Source organism: Trachinotus anak, unplaced genomic scaffold (assembly GCF_046630095.1).
Source record: "Trachinotus anak isolate AG129_WGS33_773 ecotype Australia unplaced genomic scaffold, CSIRO_AGI_Tana_v1 ptg000021l, whole genome shotgun sequence".
NCBI classification, from domain to species: Eukaryota; Metazoa; Chordata; class Actinopteri; order Carangiformes; family Carangidae; genus Trachinotus; species Trachinotus anak.
Genome location: NW_027273872.1, coordinates 17,812,083 through 17,834,219, shown reverse-complemented (window position 1 = coordinate 17,834,219; position 22,137 = coordinate 17,812,083). Strand labels below are relative to the sequence as shown.

At 41.3% G+C, this 22,137-nt stretch overlaps 1 protein-coding gene across 2 annotated transcripts in view; it reads right to left on the bottom strand.

Moving 5' to 3' along the window:
* Positions 1 to 10: 10 nt before the first annotated feature.
* frmpd3 (FERM and PDZ domain containing 3) overlaps positions 11 to 22,137 on the bottom strand; it is a 42,659-nt gene continuing 20,532 nt past the window's right edge. The window contains exons 2-16 of one of the 2 annotated variants that reach the window (XM_071457982.1): positions 16,175 to 16,287; positions 15,901 to 16,055; positions 15,674 to 15,776; positions 15,318 to 15,363; positions 14,540 to 14,644; positions 12,050 to 12,157; positions 9,932 to 10,063; positions 8,825 to 8,944; positions 8,304 to 8,440; positions 7,627 to 7,753; positions 7,159 to 7,248; positions 6,724 to 6,903; positions 6,329 to 6,464; positions 4,758 to 5,642; positions 11 to 4,090 (exon numbers count right to left, since the gene is read on the bottom strand). In XM_071457982.1, the coding sequence (XP_071314083.1) occupies positions 1,284 to 4,090; positions 4,758 to 5,642; positions 6,329 to 6,464; positions 6,724 to 6,903; positions 7,159 to 7,248; positions 7,627 to 7,753; positions 8,304 to 8,440; positions 8,825 to 8,944; positions 9,932 to 10,063; positions 12,050 to 12,157; positions 14,540 to 14,644; positions 15,318 to 15,363; positions 15,674 to 15,776; positions 15,901 to 16,055; positions 16,175 to 16,215 (5,172 nt within the window). In that variant the 5' untranslated portion in view covers positions 16,216 to 16,287 and the 3' untranslated portion in view covers positions 11 to 1,283. Of the gene's footprint in view, positions 4,091 to 4,757; positions 5,643 to 6,328; positions 6,465 to 6,723; positions 6,904 to 7,158; positions 7,249 to 7,626; positions 7,754 to 8,303; positions 8,441 to 8,824; positions 8,945 to 9,931; positions 10,064 to 12,049; positions 12,158 to 14,539; positions 14,645 to 15,317; positions 15,364 to 15,673; positions 15,777 to 15,900; positions 16,056 to 16,174; positions 17,663 to 22,137 lie in introns of those variants that run through there. The other variant, XM_071457983.1, reaches the window with a different exon arrangement.

The following is a 22,137-nucleotide window of genomic DNA, read 5'->3' as shown; positions in this document are numbered from 1 at the left end:
CAGACAGGAAACAGATGTGTTAGTTTTATTAAAATACATAGAAAACTACTTTGTGTGTTTCTTATATATTTGCTAGATTGCACAATGTATAACAGCACATAGAAAGCAAATTTGTATATATTGTATCTGAAAACCTGAATAAAAACAAAAGATCTTTTGAAATGGGTAAGCTTTAACCTTGAGGAGTGAAACTGTTCGTGTGGACTCAAGTGAGTTTTTCAGCAGCAGAGTGAATAAAAAACACTGAATCAAATATTAAAAGATACATTTTGACTTCAGAACTAATTTCAGAGGTTGTGCAAAATCCTAGTGATACGCTTACTCACTTGCAAGTGGTTGGCTATATTTAAAACTATGATTCACAACGTGTGAGATGCAAGTGAGCGATGGATTGGTGATGGTGTAAAATACACTCTGTGCGTTATTAAGTACAGTGTGGGTATTCCTTCTCTACAGCTGAGTGATGTAACAACACTCATTACTGTATAGCGGATAAGACTGTGACTTGGGTCTCTGCTACATTGTCTGCCCTGAGCAGGTTGTTTCATACCTGCACTGTTATAGTGAGAGAATGGGCCTCTGTCAGTAAGTATAGTTTAATGTCATACTTGTCTTTCAGTGGTTTTCATTTTCCAACACTGTTACTTACATTTTGACTCTGTATCAGTATGCTAGACATTGTCGACATAGCCAACAGAGATCTCCATTTTGCATTACAACAGTTAGAAATTTCAACAAACAAACACATCACCATCTAACCAACCAACGCTTTGGACTACGCAATTTACAGAAGTCGCTACTTGACGAGATCTATATATTTTTGTCCAGAGCATACATTTATGATGATTTGTTATAACTTTTATAGTTCTCTTAACTTAATACATTTCAAATATATTCTGTACCTTTTTTTCTTCACAAAACTTTATATTATTTGCTAAGTAGACACAACTCAAATATACATTACATATAAAATATTATATTATAATGACTTATGTATATTGTGAATATTGATATGAGGTGATTAGCCCTGTATCACCCAGTCTGTTATAGGGTTCTTATTCCATTGTGCATTAGTTTGGTGTATCTTTATATTTCAAAACAAGATCCACAAGGCTACCTCAGGGCCTGTAAACATGGGATGGAACAGCTGCATTGCAATTTTTACTGAGGATGATTAATTGCACGTCTTGTAAAAAATGTAAACAATAAATAAATAATGAATTTGTATAGAGTAGCCACCCACATTCTGGACTGTTGTGATCACATCCCTGCCAGATTTATTTTTACTGGGCAGGCAGAGTTTTGATCGGTCGAGTGAGTGAGCCCATGTTATTGGTGGTGGTGGAAACTTGTGGGCTCACTGTCTTTGTCGGCAGGCTGCTTGAGTGTCCCATTGACTCTTCTGCTGCACGCAGAAGCAAAGTGTAGTTGATAGCTACTTCCTCAACTTTTCTCAACAGCTGCAGCCTTTGGGCTTCTGAACGAACCCCTCTGACCAATTTAATGAAGGTTTGAGTTAGTTCACACAACACTTGAAAGCTAGCTGAGACAACAGCAAGCATACGTGTTGGGCTTTTTTCAACACTTGCCACTCGTCGACAAGATGCTCTGAATTCTTTGAAGCGCACTGCCAACTCCTGTTTGTACTCTGCAATCCGTGATGGCTGAAGACGGGCCTCACCCTCAGCTTGTGGGCTGTTAGCACACTGGCGCAGGATAGCTAGCAACTCATTAGCATCCAACTGGGCATTTAGGAAACCATCAGGTAAGCTGAATGTTTTCCCCTGTAGAGCCTGTACCCGTGCCAGGCTCCCCTCCAGGGTACGACAGGCTCTCAGGTCAATCTCCTGTGTCTGTGGCTCCTCCTCTTCCTCCTCCTCTTCCTCCCCACTGCAATCCTCTGCATTAAGAACCTGGAGGGTTTTGCTCACTACGGGAAAGGTGCGTGAGTCTAGCTCCATGCCTGGAAGGACCTGAAGGGGTATGGAGTATGAGAGCTCATCCTTCTCACTGCTTTCATCTGTTGCTTCACACTTCCTATAGCAGAAACAGAATGAGCAGCATTTATCCTTGTCATCGCTGTCTTCACTGGGCAGGGTCAGCAGCACCTCGCCAGTCCCTTCTTTACTTTCACATAGTAGTTCTTCTCCCTGAATGAAAAACACACCCTTTTTCCCCTTCCCTTCTACCTGATGAGACTGAGTGTGGACTGGCTCTACTGGGGTGGGGAGCCTCAGCCCTGTGGCCCTTACTCTCTCCATCTCCTTCTCTAGACTCTTAGCTTTGGGCTTCACCTCAGCGTACACAGGTGTGCTGGTGCTGTTATCCAGTTCTCCTATGCTGTATCGCCGCTGGAGCTTCTTATATTGTGGAGCTCCCATGCAATCTGTTTGAGAAGTACAGGTGGGCAAGCAAGAGCCCTGCTCTCCCCTTGGCTCTCTTGACTCAAGGCTGGTAGAGCGTATTCGTGTGGTCTTGATCTCTAAGGTCTGGGGTCTCCTTGTAGCACCTTGGGTGTGAGGGACTTTGGAGACTGCTGGAGGGGACTTTGAGATAGTTCTCTCTCTTCCTCTGTGTTGTGTCTCTGTTGTTGAGCCAACTGGTGTGTCAGGTAGTCGCATGCCCCTACACATTCGCTTACAGTCACAGCTGCGTCTCTGCTCCCTGGAGATACCTGGTGCCTTTAGGACAGGGCTGGTGCGGAGCTGGCAGGCACAAGGAGTGCCTGAGGGCACAGGTGAGGAACCTTGGGGCAAAAATTCACCCTGGGATGACTTGGGTTTCAGAAGTTCCTCCAAGAACTCTAGCTCATACTGGCGGACTTTCTGCAACTGAGCCCTTCGCTCATCTGTTTCTCTTCGCATTCTTGCTGGGAACGTAGCTGAAAGAAGGTTTCTAAAGCTCAAGAAAGGTGCACTGCGCTGGGACTTCCCCTTACCTTGTTTCTTTGAGTCTCGCGCTGGGAGAGTGGAAACCATGTCCACAGATGGGCTAGATGTTGTTGGATCATCTAAAATTGGTAAAGATTTTATCGGGCATTTCTGTGACTCTGGGTGGGATTTTCCCTGGGAACTCTCAGTCTTGCTTTCAGCTGCTTCTTTTCTCTCTGCTTTCACAGGCAAACGAGGGGAGTACTTGGTTTGTATTTGAGGGCTGGGTTTTGCTAAACTGGGATCTGCTCCTACTCTAACTGCATTTTCTTTGCTGCTAGCCAGCTGGAGGCCTTTGGCCCGAAGACGCTCGTCATCTGTGGGGGAGGAGGACTGAAACACCACTACCTTCTGAACTTGTGGGTCTTTTAGTCTTAGTTGAGGCCCAGGCTCCTGTTGCACTGGGCATGTGCAGAAAAGGTCATCAACTGGCAGAAGTTCTGTAGAGCTTGAAGGCTTCATGGTCTCGCTAGAGGCAGTCTTGGCATCTTGGCACATTTTTGTGGGTGAAATCTTGGCAGAGGCAATTCTGTCCACAGGCAGGGGGATTGGTAAGGCTTTGTTACTAGGTTCTGTATTAAGAGGTGGTGTGGTCTTCCCCTTTTTACCCTCAGTGAGATTTTGGCACAGTGTCTCCCCAGAAGAATTTGATAATGTCTGGTCTTTACTGACTTGAGCTGTCAGTGAAGCATCAGATATTTTAAGTTCTTCGGGTGACTTAGGAGGGGGATCAGGGGTGTTTGCTTTGGTGGACTCAGAGTTTGCTTTCATCTCTGCTTTCCATTCAGTCTGAGTAGTGTCTTGATTGCCCCCTTGCTCTGTCACAACACTGAGTATTGCTGAGTCTTGACTAGGACTGACTTTAAAGGGAACAGTCTTGCTGAGGATTACTTGCTTGGGTGGGCAGCCAGCACGAATCTGACCCACAGAGAAGGCCCCTGTCCCTATTGTTTTTGCAGTGCAGCCAGGGATAGCCAGGGGAAAGTCACGGCGGCAGAGAATACGATCTTTGTTGATATGGTGAGCCAGCAGATAGGCCTGGTTCTGGTTCTGCTTCATAGCCGACACCATCTCAGAAACATCTGTCAATTCAGAGGAGTTGGTCTCATGGCCTGAGTCCAATGATGACTCAGGTGTAATGGCAGCTAAGACAATCAGACCTGAGGATGAAAGCAAAACAACACACAGTTAGGATACTAAAGTAATAAAAAATAGTAATTACACAGAAATATGTTGTATTAGTGTTTTACTAAACAACAAAAATAATTTTGGAATAGCTTCAAAATCAGTTCTTCAGAATCACATTTATAACCCCTTTCAAAATTTTGCTTGCCTCAACCAACATAGAAGAACTGCAGTTTTTCAATGCAGATGCATGGATGTTCTTAAAAAATTTGCAAATACTGGAAAATTTCCTACCCTATGTTTGTGAAATCAAAACAGTTTAGTTTCAATAATGGGCTTGTTTTTATAATGTTTTCTAGACGCACAGTGTTGTGTAATAGTGTTGTTACTTTATCTATAATCTGTTGTTTCTCAGTATATTCAGCTTGCTTTCATATTATTCTAGTTTGAGTTATTGGTCAATTTGTTCAGCATCCTGTGTAAAGTATAAGGTAGTCTTTAACCATACATATATATACATGTCTTGCTACCATAAAATTAAGAGAATACATGATTTTCTTGCCATTTCACAAGGATATTCACTTAAGTAGCAATAAAGATTATGTACCTCAAATGTAATATGTATTAATTGAAACAACAACATTGGATTAGTGTTACTTTTAACTCTGAGATGTGGGCTGTGGCATGACTGAGGTTGTTGACCTGCAGTCTGTGTTGGCTGTTGAGGGTGATGGGGGTAGTCCTCAGAAGCTGCCAAAGCCTCTAGTGCCTGTAAGGTGGATACCAGAGCATCATCAAGCTCCTGGGCATGATCTCGGACTGTTCTTGTGGCCACATTATCAATCAGTGTCACAGGCACATCTTCCTTGGCTTGGGCCAGCTTCCCAGAGGCAACTGCTGGGCTGGCACTGGTTCGAGCCTTCCTCCCTCTCTTTGGGTCATCCTCATCTGAACTGTTGTCCCTGAATCCAGGTGGTGGTGCAGCAATAGCAGGTGGTGGTGGTTGCAGCTTCTCTCCTCCACCATCTGCCTCTTCCTCCTCTTCATTCCCTGGGGGCGGAAGGGCCATGAGGTCAACAGCACCTCCATCTCGGGAGGCACAAGCACTGGAGCAATGTTTCCCAGAACTCCCACTACTGTTTACAGCTGCAGACAGACCCTCTGCTTTAAGCCTGGCTTTGCAGGAGTCACAGAAGTATCGTGAGGCTTTCTGGGATTGAACCATTGTTTGGGCTCGGATTCTAAAGCCTGCATTCTCCACTGCTGGGTTCTCTAAAACCCCAGCTATTTCCTCTGTACTCTGCTGGGTGGGGTCTGACTTGGTACGAGGTCGCCCTTGGGACTCCTGAGAAATAAAGTTCTCATTGATGTCGAGTTCAGCTTCAGTGTTTGTTTGGATCTCCTGAAATTGTTGTTGCTCTCGAAGGTGGACATGACACAGGCCTAGATGCTGAGGCTCTGCTGGAACTAGGGCCCTTGAAGACCCTGACTCCCTGTGCGAGCTTTCCCTCTCGTCCCCTCGCCGACCTCCACTTGGCAAGCTGGTTGCCCCAGAACGTGGGTGAGCATGGTGGGAGCTTCTGTAATCTGAGGATAGAATTGTCAGAGCAGTGGAGAGTTTGAGGTGTTAAGAACTAGTGGGGAGAGATAAGATCCAGATGGGAAAGCAGAGGCGACAGCTGGTGGTCACATGGGGGTTATTGGTTATTTCAGAGATGGATGTTGAAAGTTGAAGTTTGTTTGAGGTTGGAGGGTTAGATTCTTATGGAATGTGATGGTATAATGATCCTTCTTTTATTTGGACTACAGGTTGAGACAGCGTATGGCAGACGATCTGTTCATGTTTGAACAGTAAAATATTTATGATTACAGCAAAAAGTACAATTCACTGTAAAATTCCACAATGTTATAGCTTGGAAAAAAGAAATATGGATTATCCCATTCCAATGAGTCAAGATGGAGATGAGAGGAGAGACAGCAGAGGGCGCCATGGGATGATAGTTCCAGGATAACCTGGTCACTTCAGGTAATGGTTTCAGTCAATGAAAAAGCAGATCAGATGTCCATATAGACTGAACATATAATGAGGACTGCCAAATATTGTCTGACATGCAGTGTCTAATGTGATATTGAAATATTGTGATATAAATGTTTAATCTTAAGCTTTTAAGTAAACAATGTTGTTACCTGTGAGTTCTTGGCATTTGATGTATATTGCCTAATCAGAGCATGTGTTCAAAATTAACCTGTACAAGTCGAGGCTTCTAACATACCTGCCTTGGTCAGCTGAGACTGACCAGGGGTCCGGAAATAGATGGTCCGTTTAGGGTCTACAAACAGCTTGAAGTAGCCAGAGATGAGACACGCAAAGTTACTGGCATCAGGCCATTCCATGAGTAGGACCAGGGGCTGCAGGGGATGATGGGGGGGGGGTTAGGAGAGACTATTTAGGGTACAGGCAACAAGCATTTCCAGGTCATTTTGTAATGACCTCATGAAATAAAATTTATAAAACCGTTTAACAAATTCATACTCAGTTATGTTATTATTATAGAATAGGGATGTCACGAGAACCTTTGGTTTCAAGTCTAAAATTCTAAAAAAATATAAAAGTCTTGTTAGTATCAAATTATATTGTCACATTCATTTTTAGAGTCTATTGTCATACCTTAGCCTCATGGATTGTCAGCTCCACACGAGCTACCCCTTGACTCTCTCGGTAGAGCTGGATCTTGGCAACCCGACTGAATTCGGCCAGAACTGTTGTGAGGTTGTTTTTCAGGTCAATCACATGACTAATGCCATGTCGAGGACCCACAAGTAGTGTTGTAGCTGATTGTTTCTCCTCCTGTAGAAAAACACAGGAGGATAACAATTATTTGCTGTTACTTACTATACTGGAACATCATATCACACCTTTTCAACATCCACTGTTTAGACAATACATTTAAAATGTTAAATGAGTGCATTTAACAAAAAACAAGCTCATTGTGCAACTAAGTGCACAGCTTCAAAGACACACAAGGGAAAAAAAACAGAGCAAGGAATTAGATAAAAGAGATACACATGTATTCCTGTGCACAAAGATTCAGAAATGTGTTACCAGTCCAACAGTATGGAACAGTATTCCTCCAAAAGGTGGGAGGTCATTGAGTACACGCATGTACTGCAGCTTTCCTTGGAGAGGAGGGACCTGTCAACAGAATGATAAACAAGAAACTTTCATCTTTGAAAGAGGTATCCTCCTCCAGTACTAACTACGTCCTCTTGGGGGCACTGTTGAGCCACAGATGTTGCTAATAGGTTCTTATGCAACAGTTTCATGTACAGAAAAGAGAGGCTTGTCCTGAGATAAAATACTTGCTATCTAGCAGGCATACCTATAGAATACAGTAAAGTAAGAGATAAGAGATAAGAAATTTAAATGTTAACAGTAATCAGGAGTATGGCAATTTGAATGCAGGTCTCTATAAATTTGCAATGCTTATAAATGTGTTATAGTAACGAAAGGCAGTAAAATCATCCACCAACAATACTCAGTTAGTGTTGAAATGTTTTATTTTTGAAAAACCTTGTTGCCCGATGGTGGTGGATGCTGATAGGTCTTCAGCAACTGAGAGAGGGTCTTACACACATTCTTCTCCTTGACTGTTGGAAGCAGAGTGAGGGGCAGGAAAGGCTCTAGTCCCCACTCTTTTCTGTGAGAGAGCAAAGGGAAAGTTGGTGGAAGGAAAAAAGAGAAAAAACAGTCTAGTGTAGTTAATCAGAGGCCAGGGAAGATGTCACAAGTGAGGAGACAAAGGAGTTATTTCGTCCCACAGGAAGATAGAGTGTGTTTAGCTTACATCCTCTATGACTCCTGGCTTGACATGGCCATCCTAAGTCTATTACAAGCACACTAAATCTGTTATGCTTCTGTGGTTGTGACTGCACTTGCTAATTACTTGCCAGGTTGAGGTTTTGTAGAATAAATTAGCAAATTGAGGGAGCAATGTAATTTCACAAAGCAATGGATTTCTTTGTCTCATAACGACCTGGGGAAAATGATCCTTGAGTAATTTGAGTTTTTAATATTATTGGGATTAACTATTAATCATTTGGATATTACTGAATGAACAAACTTCATTGTGGGACTCACTGATATGCTACTAAGAATTCTTAATGACGTAAAAAAAATGCAATACATCAATTTGTGTCTGTAATTTGTCATTAGTTCATTTGAAAGCTAATTCAGTTTTTCGGACTTACTCTACATGCTTGAGAGAAATCTTCTGATTGGGCCTTGCGGAGGACACAGTGATGTAGATATGGAGCGCAGCCAAACGTAACGTGATATCAGATTTCCAGTCCATGCCAAAGCGCTCCTTGATGACGTCATTGCGACTCTGTGAGAACATAATGAAATGTTGTGTGTGATTGTAAACAACACTGTTAAAGACTGGAATTGCTCTGTAAGTCATATCATTAGTTTAATTGCTAGGAACAGCTTCCAAATTCATTAGGCTTTTGGATATCTGGAGCTAATGTGAAAGCGTTTTTGGAGAACCTCCAACAGGGCCATTGTGTCTAAGGCCTGACTCTGGCATATGCATCCTTTCAAACTCTAAATTTACTCAACGAACCCAGGAGAATAAACAGTAGACTAAAACTATCTACCTTTAAGAACTTGTAATACTTGGCTCCCTCTGGGTACCCCCTGCTTTTCGAGGGGACAGCTCTCTATCAGTGTTGTGAGACTGAATTACAACCTTTTTAATCCAGTGCTTTACCTGTATATAGAGGTACTCAAATGCAGCAGGGTCCCTTCTCAGCAGGTCTGCAGGGTCCTTGGGGAAGAAGCAGATGCGGAACAGACACTTCATCCCTTGGAAATAGGTTCTGTGCACCACCTGAGGGAATACAACGTTATCAGCTAGACATCAACTACATCTTTGGCATTAGTCACACATAAAGTATGTATTGCTGTATCATTTTCCATAAGTGAACAGCGTAGACTGAATTCCACATGCACCCTGGATCTTCACAATTCCACAGTTACAATATGTGTATGAAGTTGCTTTAGTCGAGGTGAAGAAATGCAAAGAAATGTAGAACCATAAACCAACCAATTACAATAACATCAAACTATTAGTAGTACAAAATATGACAGAGATGAAACAGATGAAACACAAAGAAATATTATTTTGCATCCAGAATTACAGTTTCAGTGGGCCAGAATGTCATCTGGAGATCATTTTATTTTCCACTTTTAGGTAGTAGTATCCCAGCCATCAATGTAATGTCAGAAGGGTGTTGGACTCTAACAACTCTAACGTCAGAGAGACATTGAATTTTAATTTGAAATGAAAATCGGGTTGATGTCAAAACCCAATGTTAGCTAACTGACATTGTCATACTTAGCAACTTATGTCAAGATGGCATTGGCATGAGATATTTGGAAGACTCTGAATTTTAGTTACTTAACAATACAACTTAAAACCAACAAAATATCAGAAGAGCTGTTGTCACTATTGAATGTCAAATTGGTGTTGGAATTAGGGTTGTCCTGACTTTTAATGTTGGTCACCTCACATCACAGCCTACATTCAACCAAACATGAGCACAACATTGGTGGCCAGCTGCGTGCCTGGAGGTATTGCCTGGGTGCCATTAATATTGCTTACTTTGTTCTCCTGACAGAGTGTGATTGGCAGTTTATCTGACACATAGGAGATCAGTAGAGCCTCACCACACAGAATCGCCAGCCATAGAATCAAAAGGCAAGCAAAACCAACCAACCAACCAAACAACCAACCTACTTTCATACTGTTAATCCCTTAAGCATACCCATTATTTAATAAATTTTAGTCACATTTTATACTCATTTGGGTTCTTACATGTGTCAGAGGCTGGTTCTCCTGCAGCAGATGCAACCTCTGATTCTGGTCCAGTCCACCTGCCTCCAGTACTAAGGCAAAGTGCTCAATGTAGCGCAGTGAGAGTCGGTCCTGCAGGGACGAGATCACATCCTGGAAGGAGAGAGATGGAAACAGACTAGAGACTGGAATACATTTCCAGCGCAAGAATACATGCTACTACAACTAAAATATACTCTATATTTGATGTATAGAGGCTATTTTCGCCCTCTATGTTTAAGCAGAGTTGTTTGTCAAATTGATATCGTTGTGATGGCTATTTATGAGTATGCTTTTACTTTGATGTCAGGTTTGTCAGTTTGTGCAATAGAGACCCACCAAAGATATTCTTTATTTTGCACAGTGAGTGCATCCTATTTAAGAAAAGAACATCTGTGTGTTGGGCTGTGCTGGGCAAGGTTTTGCTCTTGTGCAGATTAGTATCTATGAATGATGTAGAGCTTTTCTCATATCTGTCTCAAATGCACAGAGAGCACTATGAGGGGAAATTCATGGTTTATCACATTTAGCATGGGGTATGCCTTTAGGATAAATTTTCATAATTTCTTTGCCCTCTGATATATATTAGAGGCTTGGGCATTAAAAGGGATTCTATTGTAATGATATGTTGCTGTAGTTTGGCTGTAAGTCTCAGTGTGGAAGCTCATTAAGAGCTGTAAAATATTTACACTAATGATTTGCTCTCCATAAACAATTTAATTGACACTTGCTGATGTAACCCAAGCAACAACTGCCCCTGAATAACAGGGAGTTTTAACAGTATTGACCTGTATGGTTTGCATAAAATGATGCCTGGGGAAGCCACACAGTCAACTGAAGGATTCACTGAATGCTATAGATTGTAATCTAAAATACTGCAGGAAAGCTTCTTAAGTTGACAGTCTAATGGGCATACTACTGGGCATCCTGTTGTGCCATTGATTTAATCTGTGGTATTGTTTTATTGATCTGAGCCTTCTTATTATGCTGAAATTCCATTTAATTAGGCTGACAGGAGAGAGCTTCCTCCATCTCTCCGCCATCTAAAGTGCTGCTCTGTTTCTCCCTCCATGAGCAGAGGAGAGATTTGTGAAATCTAATAGAGTCTGTTTAATGAGTCTGCTCGGAGATGTCAGACTCATCTTAGAGGCTGACATAGAGACAGAAATGACCTCTGTCTGACTGAATTAATTTGTTACTTTCTAACCTTAATCACATGGATGAGATTTTAAAATTATAAATCTGAGAGGATGGAGTTTCACAAAATTAGCAGTTTTTTCTTTCATTTTCATTTTCAAAACAACTACCTATTAAATATAAACTTGGAAGCGAAGACCCAAGTGACTTTTGATTAAATTCTTAATTTATCTGTGACAGTCCTTGTTGATGTGTAGCAAATCATATGTAAGAAAGTGTCACTGGATTTCATTGGTAATCACTCCAGCTCCAAAACATATTCTGAGAAGTTTATTATACAATGTACAAACTTCATAGAAACCCAACATTACATCATTAGGGATGTTGCCAGTTAGGGATGTTTCTATTGTACAAATATTTTGTTAGAGGTGTTTTGAAATATTTTGTTAGAGCTGCAATAACTGATTTTGGCTGCTTAGTGACAGTGGAAACAAGCATTAAACACTGACATATTAAACTTTTAAGATGATATGGCAAAGTATTTACACATACAGCAGAAATGACATTATCATTTCTTTGGAGTATTTTTCTGGCCAGATGATGAATGTCAGTCCAACATTCACTCTCTTCTTAGCTCTGTTTTTATCTTCACCAATCCATGAGAGAAATGTCTCCATGTATGCTCCATATAGTCACCAGCTCTTTGCTAAGTGTGTCTGGACAGCCATTGCACAGTAGGTTTATTTATTGGAGCTGTTTTGCTGAAAACAGCAAACTGCGACCACAAATGATGCCCTGAGAGCTGCGTGAGTGAACCCAATCAGTAAAGTCAGACAACTAACCAGTGAGCTGAAAGTTGATAAAAAAATTTAAAAAAAAGCTCTGCACAAATAACATTGTTCAGCCCTTGTGGATCCATCCATACACACATGGACATCAGACTCAACTGCAGTGAATACATACCCTAACAGTGGTACGGCTGTCAAACGTAAAGGACTTGATCTGTCCATTCTCCAAGAACACCTTCAGCACATTTGGTATGAGTAGCAAGGAGTCGTCCTTTAGCATTGTCTGAAAGAGATTGTGGGAGAAAACAATTTAGTATAATAATAGTGGGTTTGCACCTCTAGTGCCACTGAGTGAAAAGCAGTAAAAAGTAGGGAAAAAGAAACACAGAGTCCTAGAGTGACACAGACAGAGAAGGAGCAAAACTCTGCCTCAGGAAGCCCACCCCATGCGTTATATCAGGATCAAAGAAGGGTTTGTTCAGTTTCCCCAGTCTATCAATTCAATGTGTAGTTTGTCATGCAATGAAAATTGGATGGTGGGATTGAAAGCACTAACCAAAGAGTGGCATGAGTGGAGGAATAAGAGGTGAGGCTTGATTCAAGGTTACTTCTTTAACTCAAAGCACTCGTGAGAAGAAAAGTTGCATCTCAGTTCATTCTTGCTAGGCTGTGATGTGATGGGCACTCTCCCTGTTGCTGTCTCCTTTTTTTTTATCTTGCTAAGGGATTTTTTAAGAAAATTACTCTGTTTCAATTGTGTACTTTCAAAGAATCACAGTTATGATCAGAGGAATAGAAGGTATCTTAATGTAAAGACAGACCTGAGGGTTTTAATGTGACATTTGGCAAGGATGCAGCAGGAAACAGCCTTGCAGCCCAAGTAAAATCCTGCGTAATTCTGGACCAAAACAAAATCAGTCCTTATCTTTTTCCTGTCCAATTCTTCCCTTTTTATCTGCTGATGAGATTTGTAAGAACAGTAGGCAGACATAGCTCAAGGCAGTAAAGGGATGTGAATTTATTGCAACAGTATATCTCAGAAAATGCATTTAGTTGCAATAGAAAGAGTTGTGTCCACAGCAGATGCCCAGCAGTCTGTTTTGGGAGAACTTAAGTATTCAGAGGGCTCAACAAGCTGTTCTTCTTTGCAGATTGGAAGTGAGTAAAGCAGGCGTTATGAGTGAACAGATCTTTCTCCATGCTTTGGCATTAAAATGAGGGTGCACCATGAAAAGAACCCCCAAACAGGTCTATCACTATCCTTGCCCTTGTTATTTAGGGTGAGCCGGAGCTGATTTGTTTCATGCAGGAAAGGTGTAATGAGGGGGCAAATCACAGGTCAACACCATGGCCTCATCACTTTCCCCTTCTCTCTTGTCTCTCAAGAAAAAACAGGCTAGATGGGCAAGAGTGATGATCAATAGCAGCCTGTGGCTCCTGATCACTGGGGACAGAGATTAAGAAATGTCTTGCCATAGGAAGGGGGTTGGTAGCTGAAACATCCAATCATTACCAATCATAGCATCCTCATGTCTGCATCAAGATCAGAGAGATTTACAACTGGGGGGTGGGGTTCCTGTTGGTAGCATTTAATGAAACTGGTGGCTTTTGCTGGGTTGATTGAGGTCTACTAAAGGAAATCTATGGTGTTCTCATGATGTTGACTGCTGGTACTGTCAGGTTAGAGTAGATGGTATAATCAGCTGTAATGAAAAGTGAGCTCCACTTGGCTGCCTTACACTCCGTGCTGGCTTAATCCAAAGGTTATCAGCAACCTGGCGGTACATGTGATGGGCAATCCTGTTCTATACCATCTTCCATTAAGTTCAGGCAAATGGAAAATAAAATGATGAAATACTCTTTCCTGTAGCTCCTGATTCTTTATTGATTGTCTGTTGCTTGTCATCTTCATTCTTTCACTTTCTTTAGTGTTACCTCCTTTTCTTTGCCTTAGATTCTTAATTGACCACCAGGCATTAGACACTGAGTGAAAACCTGAGGTGGAGGGGTGCTGAATCATATATTTCCTTTTGTAAAAAAATAATAAAAAATAAGCAATGCCCCTCCATTTTTTGAAGAGTTGCTCAATAAACTTTTAATGTAGATACCAAATTGATGTAACCATTGATTAATTGATTAATTTCAAAAGTATAAAATAGAAAATAGAATAGGAATATCAGGTACAATAAATATATGAACCTCCCCTGCTCTCTCAACAAATAGACTACCCCTTTGCAAAAATTAGAATTACAATACTTTATCTTTTTTCTGACCCCTCTGCTCCCATACATTCACAGCAGGTCTTAGTTGTAACCCAAGACACGCAAGATTGGACCCCAATGCGCAGTCATCCCTAACATTTCTAAGTGATATTGTTGCTGTTTCCACAATGTTTGAATCCTATCAGAATTCAAATCAGTGAGGAAAGCAATTTATTTGTTGCCAAACTGCTGGACCAAAAATGCACACACACACACACACACACACACACACACACACAATAGAGAAGCTCAGACTGAAATAAAGGAGCGGAGAAAGGATACTTGAAGCTTTTGCAATTGCTGATTGTACAAAAGAAATGCACAACGGGAGGGGGAGGGACATTGTGGCAGCACGTGCTTGCATGCACGGGGAGAGACAGAGAGACATGACACGTTGAACTTACTGAGTCTGGGTCGCTGATGGACACTTGCTCTGAAAAGCGCACTTTAGGCGGGTTAGTTCGCAGGCGGGCCTTTTTGGCTGCACTTATGAAGGCAGACTTAGGTGACTGAGGATAAGAAGAGAGAGAGAGAGAGGAACTCTTGACTCAGTTGAAAGAAGAGACGTAAATGAGAGAAAAGCCCCTGTGACTGCCACTGTTAAAGAAAAGTGTTCTGGAGAGACGGCTAATGTTGCTGCAGTGCGACAAACCTGCTTTATACATGACACTCACCTGCTAAACGTTTCAGTATTTTTAAATTGTTATGGTTATTGGGCTGAGTACAGTATAGATGTTACCCACTTTATCAAATAGGCAAATCTCCCGAGAATAGCTGCATAACTCATAACTCTAGGTTCCAAATTATGACACTGAAAGAAAATAAATGAGATTAAAATTTTTTTGCATGTTCATATCTGTTTTTCATCTTCTAAAAATATACAGTTAAGTTAGCCGGCTAAATAACTATTTTCTCTATAAGGAGCCACACACAATCTTTATTTAATAAGGTCTCTGTAGGTGTTTATGTGCCCACATGGAGCTGTTCTGAACGAGGTTACCAGGAAAAGAATTTACTCTAATGTGTAGGCATGGTCTGTGAATACTAATGTATGTCTGCAACTGAATGCTGCACATTGTTTCTGTATGATTCAGAGTGAAAGGAAAAGTGTTAAGACTGATGAAGAGTAAGAGGAATCCTGAGGGAGAGGAACATGAAAGAGAGAGTGTCCCATTATACTACCTGATGGGGCTGCAGCACAGTGAGAACTATAGTGTCTTTGCAGCGTCTATGGAGAGACAACAGAGAGTGGAGTGGGTTAGATAATGCCACGGACAGCATGGTATTTAGAGAGCTTCTTCAGTTTATATCTGCCATTTCCTCGCTGTCCTTCAGCTGCAAAAGGACTGACTCATCCACAGATTTGTGTTGATGTAACGCATCACCAGCAGTAAGAAACAGTTTGCTCCTTTTGAGCCGCCCTCTTTACCCGTGTCCACTTCCCCCCCTCTTGCCCCTGCTGCTGGTACCCTGGCCCGTGCCCTGGCCCGTGCCCTCCCCTCCCCCTCCCTCCCTCCTGGGACAGTAAAGGATGTTACCTTACAAGGTCTATGACTCTCTCTCGGGGCGCGTCGCTCACCGTCTCCTCGTTAATGGCCAAGATCTGGTCTCCAGGAAGAAGCTTGCCAAAGGAGGGGCCGTCTGCAGCATACAAAGTCATGTACACACAGTAAAATGGAATGTTTAATTTGAGTCATCACGGATCCACTTCAAGTGTCCATTTATTCCCTGTATCTGTCTCTCTTTCTCACATACACACACTAACCAGCAGAGACGGAGCGTACAATGACAGGCCTCTGGCTGCCTGCAATGAAGCCGAAGCCTTGAGTCGGATGGCGCTGGATGGTGACCTGTCGGGCTGAGGCAGGACTTAGGGTACCACTGTCCATACCATCTTGGCTCTCCTCTAACATTGCAGAGCTGCAGAGTGCACACAGACACAAATGCAAGTTTGAATGGCTAAATAAATATCCACATGCATTTTTAGAATCACAAAATGAGGAATGGGCCGTTTGTGCAGGTCGTGTGGCACCATGTACCTGTCACATGCGTTCGTGTGTCCATCCTGGACCTTGGCCATCCCCTGAGAGGAGGGAGCAGCATGGGACAGGGTCGCACTGCAAAGGCCTCACTCCGTTTTGCAATCATTCACCTGCACAAATGGAAGGAGGCAACAGGGATGTAAACAAAGACGTAAAATATCCTGTTTGCGCTGCAGTGAAAAAAAACCAAACTGTTTTGATATATCCTTGGCATTCGTTTTCTGTGTTGAAACCACAGCTTCTCTAAGCACACCGTGGAACACAGCTACACAGAAAACTAAAATGATAAACATGAAACTGAAAAATGTAACATTCACTATTACAATCCCCTACCTCTTCCACTGTTAACAAGTTGCTTTTGTCTCATCATAAGATTCTGCATTGTGGTGAAAAATGCAGGATGGAAGCATAAAATGTTGGCAAAAAAAAAAAAAGTTTGCATTTTCATTAAAATATATTTGCTAAAAGCACCTGATATTTTAGGCCTACCCTCAGAGAAGCTGCAGCTATCAAGGACCTATAACACAATGCACACAGACTATATAACACATTAAGGTCTCTGAATCTGCCTGTCTCTGCCAGTGTGGACCAGGCTACTGCTGTGAACCACACATGCTCTTTTACAGATGCCTGTGTGGGAGGCAGTGAAAGCAAGTTTACTGAAAGACTGTGTGTGAGTGTGTATGTGGCACGTGGGTTTCTGTGTTTGTGGCAGAAAATTGAGCGGAACAAAATGGATGGAAATGATTGTGTGAGGGAAAGAGAGCCAGATATTTCTGCTCATATCTGTGATTTGGGACTCTGATGAATGCTGACTAAAGATGAGACACTGATTGTGATGTTAATGCTGCAGATGGGCTAAAACAGAAAGACAGACAGATAAAGAGAACGAGTACTGCTCAAGATTATTATGCAGGGATAGGCTTTTGAGAGCAAATACCTTTCTGAGTGCCACAGGCAGAGAAGAAACTGTCAGTAACAGGAGACTGAGTCACATTAGTCAATAGTTCAGATTCATATTCTTGTCACTTGTTATTTCTGATAACAGTGGCTTATGGGGGAGCATGGCTCATTTACAATTCCACTGATGCATTACTGATCTCTACCTTCTGTCATGATATCAGATGAGGGTTGATGCATCGTAGATAGGCTTCATATTGAGCTCAGTCCATGAAGAAAAATCCATTACATTATATGTGCTTTGAATTTCAATTATACTAATCATTTGAAAAGATTAGATTTTAATAAAAAATGCTATATTCAATATTCAGCTGACTTACAAAGGATCATCTGTCTGTATCAAAGGTGCATAGTGCTGACAAATGGTGCCACACCAGCTGGTTCTGCCTCAAAAAAGGATTACATGTTTTTGATTGAGAATGATTATTTTCTCCTTTGATTCTCCCAATGGGTTCTGACAGTGCACTCCCCCCATTTATTCTCCTTCTTTCTGTTCCTCTAATGTCTTCATCTTCCCACCATCTGCCCCCCCCCCCCCCCTCTTTCCAGTTGCTGGAAGGACACCCATTCTGTTGAACTGGCTGTTAATCAAGTGTGTGTGATTGTTGTGTGTCACTGTGAATGTCAAGAAACTCCTCAGCACCTCTACTCCAGTGCAGACGAGCCAAGATTTGTGACCTCAGCAAGGAGACAGTATAAATATCCCTGCTGTGAATGTCTTGAACCTTAGTCCTTTATTCACAGAGACCTTGTTGTAGTTTTATAGTCCCTGAGTCTTTGAATATGTCAAGATCAAATAAAAAAAACTTAAATACAGCTGAAATGTTGCATCGCTATTGTACAAGCATGTAGCTGTTACTGAATCAGAAACAGAGGAATATATCCTCCTCTGTCTCTGTGGCTTTGTGGATACCACACAGCTTTAAATTCCTCACTTAATTTAGGGATGAGTTCTGACTTTCAAAATAAGTGGTGAGGAAGAGCTGAGCAGGAGCGGGAGTGAAGGAGGTAGCCAGGGGACACTGGCGCTTACACGTCTGCAAAGATAAACAGCCATTCAGAGAGGGGCCGACCTTTTACTGAGAGAGGACACCGAGGAATTCTGTCAAGAAATGATCCCCAAGGGCATCGGCAGGTCTGCCCGTTGCTATGACTACAGCTCTCGGTAGCTTGTCGAAGCTCGGCTCGACGGAGGCATAGTGGGTGGATGAGAATAGTGATGTGGCTACTACAAGGGAGAGAGGACCAGCCAGACGCTCTTCGATCACCATGCAGCCTCTGTGGCCAGAGGCCAGCTTTTCCTCGGGCATTGGAGGTCAGGGCAGCAGATACCTGCTCTGCTCCAGTGTCCCAGTCTGCAGCAGCTCACCAGGCCTCAGGGTCTGGGAAGAATGACCTTTTACTCACTGTCCTCCTTGGCCTGCATTCTAACAAGTTCATCATTAGCTTGGTGGGATAGTGCATTCATAAAGCTGCAGTGCTCAGTTCCAGTGAGATCAGGCGTTCAGAAGTGAAAGCCACAGGTTGATCAATTGCTCAAAAGCAATCAATCTTCACATCACCACATACAATACAGTCAAATCTTAAATGATTTTGTCATGTCATCAGAGATGTGTTAAGGTGTTTTGTCATGATGGAAGCTGCTGACAATGTTGTACGGTGTTTCAAAACATTGAAAAATGAATATAAAATGCTTGATAAATATTTTTGGTTTATTGGGTTTGACTGGATGTAGCTGAAGTGTACATCCAATGATCTGGCAACTTAGTGAATAATATAATAATTTATACAAAGTAATGACTGATAAAAAACAAGTTGGTTTAAATGTGCAGTGTTATGTCTATTGGCAGCAATGAGGTGTTGCTATTTAAGACCAAACGGGAAAAACAGGAATAAAAGAACTAGATGCAGTTACACTAGGTAATAATTAAATCAGATAGGATTACTAAAAATAACTTTCTTTCTTTCTTTCTTTCTTTCTTTCTTTCTTTCTTTCTTTCTTTCTTTCTTTCTTTCTTTCTTTCTTTATTGCTTTATTGCTTTCTTGCTTTCTTGCTTGCTTTCTTGCTTTCCTGTATGTGCAACAGTCTGAAAACAGCTACCAGATATGACCTGGTACATATCAGATACACTTGGGGACAGAAGCTTTTCATGTTTTATAAACCAATAAAAACATAATAAAAAATATAAAAAGTTACAGACCACAGAGGCAGACAGACTAATATGTCTCTCTGGTCCTCGTTTAACCACCCGCAGCTGGGTTTTACAGTTGATGTATGGCTATTTCTTGGTTTGATCAGAGAGGAGGGCATCATATTGTCACACTCAATAGAGAACAAAGTCTAAGATGAAATTCAGATTTTCTGTGGCTAAAGAAGGAAAAAAAAAACAATGGTCAAATGTTTTTTGATACATATAATTACATAAGTGACACCCATTTAAAAATGCTTTAAATGTTTGTGCGGGATTGAATTGCATCATTGTGAAGAGAGTAACAGCCCATCTGACGGAGCTACCGTGGCAACTAGATGGGCTCTGCAGGAAATTTGCCGTGAAAGGAGGCAAATTAGTTTAGTCTGAGAGCAAAGATGAAGGACATCTTAGCCATTGTGAATACAAATAGTAAAGGCTGAAAGCTGTCTGACATTTTGTGTGGTGAACAGCATGCACTTACAGTCTCTGCTTCCAGCCAATGCATTTGCTCAGTTTACTCCTGAATTGCACTTTAATTGTGCTGTGGACATTGTCTCTCCTTGTTGAAATAATTACAGTCATCCTTTGCTAATAGAGGATGAGCTTCATTCGTTGTGCAGGTCTGTCTGTGTCATGTCACATCAACCACAGAAAGCATTATTCATTCATGACTATATAAAACCTATAAATCCTTTAATACAAAAAGCATCTTAAATCTCGCTTAGACTCCAAAGATATATCTTAAATACGGTAGAGTTGGTTGATGTGGTTAATATATAATTTCTTATCACATTTCACAATACACAAACACACAAAAAAAAAAACTTAATCTGTGTCATCTTGAGTTTGATGTTGAAACATAATTACCTTGCTCGATGAATTAAGCATTTGAGAACATGATTGAACGCATTAGTGCAGAATAGTGTAGAAAAATGTGAAAAAATGGTGGTGTGATGTATACTGAATGCAGCCTATTTAATAAGAATAACTAACTTGTCAACTGGCATAGCAAACACTGATTTATGCGTTTAGGCTAAATGAATGCAACATTATTTCTGCTCGTGCAATATCCAGACTTAATTAGTTTAGGCTATTCCCAAGTGCAGCAGTTGTGGCTTAGCCTTTTAGATGCTGCGTCTCCAATGTAGATTCTTAATTGTGGTTTAATAGGAATTAAAGAGTCCATTCCAATGACAATTAGCATGGCACTTCCACATGGCACTCTGAATTATCTGGCTACTTACGCTGTTGATGCTTCAGGAGTTTTCAGTTATTTTACTGTTACAGTAATTGTTAATCTTTCTGATTAACTGTGTCTGGTAAATGCCTGAATTGTAAATAATAATTTGAATCAGAGATGGAATCAGCTGCAGAAACTTGGGAGTTGTGCAACACTAATTGGAAATTGAGGAGAGTCATAAGTGACTGCATGTTATTGGATCATTGCCTTGAGAAGCCAGACAATAGGTGTGTACTATCGCAGTGATTATTTATGACTGACAGAAAAACAGGGAGAGCTTATATCTGCTGGGCATCAGTTTGTGGTGGTCCCATATTAGAAAACTGCTCTGAGTAAACTTAATTTTGTATATGTAAGCTGAAGCTTTATATATATATATATATATATATATATATATATATATATATATATATATCCATGGCAGCAGTGATTTATAGAGGTAATCAGACTGCCATGGCTGTATATGGCAATGTCTGTCTGTCGGTCCTTCCAACACTTTGGTCCTGTTATCTTATTTTATTTATTTGTTCATTTATTTTTTTGGAGTGGCAAGTCAGCCAAAGTCCATCACAGGTTGTGTTGTGTGCCCACTGGGAAAGCTGAAGTAATAAGTGTTGGACAACCCCCAAGGGGGGAGGAGAAAAGAGAGGTTAAAAAAAATCAAAGGGCTGGTGTACAGAAAAGATACCACAAAGAATTAGCTCCCTCCTTGAAGGTCTGGGGCAGTTCATGTTTGGAGACAGGGTCCTTTAGGGATCTGAAGCATGACCACTAAAGGGGCAGCCCTGCATCATGTACAAAACCAAACCTACCTAGGTCCCTGCCTAACATTCAACAGTTGTCTTTACTTATTTGCACATCCCCTGTTTTTCTCTCTTATTCTCTCTCTCTTCTTCCTCTTTATAAAATAGATATATGAATCTAGAACTACAAAGTGAGAAAGTAGTATTGTATTGTATTGTATTGTACATATAATGTCTTGTAACAATCTATCTATGTCTATGTTAAATCACTCATGTTTGTATTGCCTCACTATTATACTAGAAAATAAAGAAATGCCTACCTACATACATCAATATTAGCATGTTAGCATTGTCTTTTTGAGCACATCGTTTTATATATAAAATATGTTTGACAGAGGTTGCTGTTTCATCCATGTTCAGTCTCTTTATCCCTCTTTCTCTCTCACACACACACAAAACACACACAAACTAAAAATCTAAACTGTAATACCTAGTTGCCTTCATAGTCATAAAATAAATAAATTGCACAACAAGAATAAAGATTTTTGAAAAAATACAGTTGCTGGCTGTCACTGGTCGCCTTCGTCCCCCCAAGTGCAAACAAAAATACAGTCAAATTCTCAAGGGCAACTCATCAAAAGTTTAAGAAGAGACTGCACTAAGTTAGAGCAATATGTTTTCTCTTTGGTGCTTGAGCAATCTCAAAGGCTAGAGATGAATTACTTGGACTGGAATATAGCCAGACAGTAAAAGTACCACTGGTGGGTGCCATATAGAGTATCAGTTGCACACAGGTTGCAGTGTAAGACTGCAACTTGCGTGGG